The sequence below is a fragment of the Oncorhynchus tshawytscha genome, linkage group LG27 (assembly GCF_018296145.1).
Source record: "Oncorhynchus tshawytscha isolate Ot180627B linkage group LG27, Otsh_v2.0, whole genome shotgun sequence".
Taxonomy (NCBI): Eukaryota; Metazoa; Chordata; class Actinopteri; order Salmoniformes; family Salmonidae; genus Oncorhynchus; species Oncorhynchus tshawytscha.
In genome coordinates, this window is record NC_056455.1 from 6,974,291 (window position 1) to 6,977,090 (window position 2,800).

The following is a 2,800-nucleotide window of genomic DNA, read 5'->3' on the forward strand; positions in this document are numbered from 1 at the left end:
TGACGGTCTCATTATCGTTAGAAAGAAAGGATTGTCTCAATGATTGGGGGAGTGATCCTGAGCCCCCCCCAAAATCCGAAATAGATCAAAGCCACGACATACTCATATGTCATCATTACCTAGTAGTATACAATATGAGTGGGATATGGATTAATGAAGATTAATCCACAGACTCTTCAATACATTCACTAATTCCCCCCTCTATGTATACATGGTAGCGTCTGAAATAATGCCCCGGACTGCTCTCCCCATGAGACCAATGTGCACTTGATTGACTCTCAGGATAACCAATAAAAATATGATGTAAGCTTAGCAACAGCGAATATGCCATTTTGTCCAATAGCAGCAATGAGAGGGTGGTCCTATGTCCTAAAATCTGATTGGCTTAAATGTTCAAAAAATGTCCTAGAATTGTGGGTTAGGTAGTTTGGCATGGACGGTCTGGCTAGTAATTTACCTACATTGGAACGACATATCCCACAAAACAAGTAGAGTCAAGAAAAGCAGCATGCGCACTTGGCAGTGGTAGAGGTGATATAAAGCCGCGAACTCCTTCTGTAGTAGCATACTGGACAGTCACTGTTGTGGAGATGAAATACGAACTTGAGAAGGACTACGAGTGCTAGCGGCACCGAAATAGTTAACGTTAGTTCGCTAGCTAGCTACAGTAGCTCTGACGAATCATTCGCGAAGTAACAAGTGTTATCATTCATAACTTTGTTTTTAAGAGTAGCGACAGTGAACGTTTCGAAAGTTAGCTGAACATTTATTGTCAAGTAAATGTTACTCATTAAGACATAGAAACAGTATACTTAGCAAAAGTTATCTAAAAATATTTTAAATAACATTTAGTTTAATTCACACAGAGACAACGGTTGACATGTTGTAAGGCGAACAGCCCACCCGCATACACCAGGATGACAGAACCGAGCATTGAGAAGACCCATCACCTGAAAACTTCAGATACCCCATCAGGTGGGAGAGAAAGAGTTGTGGAGCATCCCCAAACCAATGAGAGACGTGGACTGGAGACTGACGGTAGGGGGCGATATGGAGATAAACAGCAGCAGTCAGAGAGCGAAGGCGGGGTTATCCCTTCAGACAAGTTGTGGCAAATGCAAGGCGGACAGAGGGAGGTGTGCCCTAGATTCGTTGCCGGAAATGCACTTCCTAAGTGCCCAGCAGCAACACAGCCTTGCCAGGAACCAGGAGCAGATGCAGCCGGGGAAGGTGGCCTCGTAGCCCACGGAAATAGTGGAGATGGACCGCACGAGGAGACCCTGAGTCAAGTGCAAGGCGAGTGTGGGAAAAGAAGCGACTCTGGCTCTCTGGGCGCCGGGGCAGCTGTAGATGCGCGCCAGGGCAAGAAGAAACACAGGCGTCGACCATCCAAAAAGAAGCGTCAATGGAAGCCCTATTTTAAACTGTCTTGGGAAGAAAAGAAAAAGCTTGACGAGCGAGAGACAGAACGAGCGTCCCGAGTGAGAGCAGAAATGTTCGCGAAGGGGTTGCCCGTTGCCCCCTACAATACAACGCAGTTCCTTATGGATGAACACGACCGAGAGGAACCGGATCTGAATACCGAAAGTGGGCCCCGACGTCAGTTGGGGACTGGTGCTCGCCCAGAGGACACCGCAAGTGAGGATGACCTATTCGATGTCGAGGAGGAGGAGGACTATGGCAGTGGTGGTGGCAGCGACGGCATCGGGAGGCCTGGAAACGCCGGTGGTGAGTTTCTTCAGAGAGACTTTTCTGAGACCTACGAGAAATACCACATCGAAAGTCTTCAAAACATGTCCAAGCAAGAGCTGGTTCAAGAATATCTGGAGCTGGAAAAGTGTATGTCCCGCCTGGAGGAAGAGAACACCCGGCTGCGACGCGCAGCCAACCCGGACATCACAAATGATAGCCAGGTGCCCCAGTCGGATTCGGCGCGGATCAGAGAATTGGAGGGTGAATTGGAGAGACTGAGGGCGCAGAACAGTGAGCAGCGTCCGCATAACCAGCAGAGCAAGGAGCGGGAGCAGATAGTCACATTAGGTGACTAGAAATGGATAGAACCAGGTAAAATGTGGAGACTGAACTGGACTTTAAAATATTGTCAGCAGTTTTATGAAATCGGTTCAGTGACAGTCCGTAAAATTGCTTTGCAATACTTCATCTTTTGTTTTCTATTTGGACTGTAAAGGCGCCTGTTAACTTTTTCAATAAGTAATGTAAATATTTAAAATTATTATTTTCTTTTTTATAAAGAGAATGTATTTGGAAATACGATTTTGTTTCCCTGGTATGCATGCATTAAAGTACTCTATCCCACAATTTAAGTGAGCAGGACATGTTTGTCTAAATTTAACATTTGTCAAACAATGCTTATTTTGAGAATTTCAAATAACTTTCCACAATTAAATGTGTAAATTAAAATGTGCACAAACATTAATTAGTTTTTTTTTGTAGGGGGTAAATAAAGATTTGCCTGATATCAACATAAAAGTGTTTGGCTATTATCTGCAAGCCATTTTACAGCTATCTACTTAGATCATTTTCTTTCCACTATTTAGGCAGATGTAAAGTGATGGAATATGCTCAATAGCCTAGTTTTTCAGATTCATTCAGATGTGTCCATACTATCCTACTCTTCTTAGATTAGCCACTACCAAATCAGGTAAGTTGTGACTGCTTCACTCATGACTGATGGCACTGTAGAGATCATATGCAGGTTGCATAATGTAACCCTTGATAAATAAAATAGAATCTACAGTAGGCTGTACATAGCCATATGCAGGATTACAAAAAACTAACT

At 44.0% G+C, this 2,800-nt stretch overlaps 1 protein-coding gene across 3 annotated transcripts; it reads left to right on the forward strand.

Moving 5' to 3' along the window:
• The first annotated feature begins 510 nt into the window (after positions 1 to 510).
• On the forward strand, positions 511 to 2,319 carry LOC112258616 (protein HEXIM1). 3 transcript variants are annotated; one of them, XM_024433116.2, is made up of 2 exons: positions 511 to 531; positions 867 to 2,319. In XM_024433116.2, exon 2 carries the CDS (start codon positions 918 to 920, stop codon positions 2,046 to 2,048), a length of 1,131 nt encoding a protein of 376 aa, XP_024288884.1. In that variant the 5' UTR covers positions 511 to 531; positions 867 to 917; the 3' UTR covers positions 2,049 to 2,319. The 3 variants fall into 3 exon arrangements, with proteins under 3 accessions (XP_024288884.1, XP_024288883.1, XP_024288882.1); XM_024433115.2 differs by lacking the exon at positions 511 to 531 and adding an exon at positions 548 to 645; XM_024433114.2 differs by lacking the exon at positions 511 to 531 and adding an exon at positions 552 to 692.
• The last annotated feature ends 481 nt before the right edge of the window (positions 2,320 to 2,800 follow it).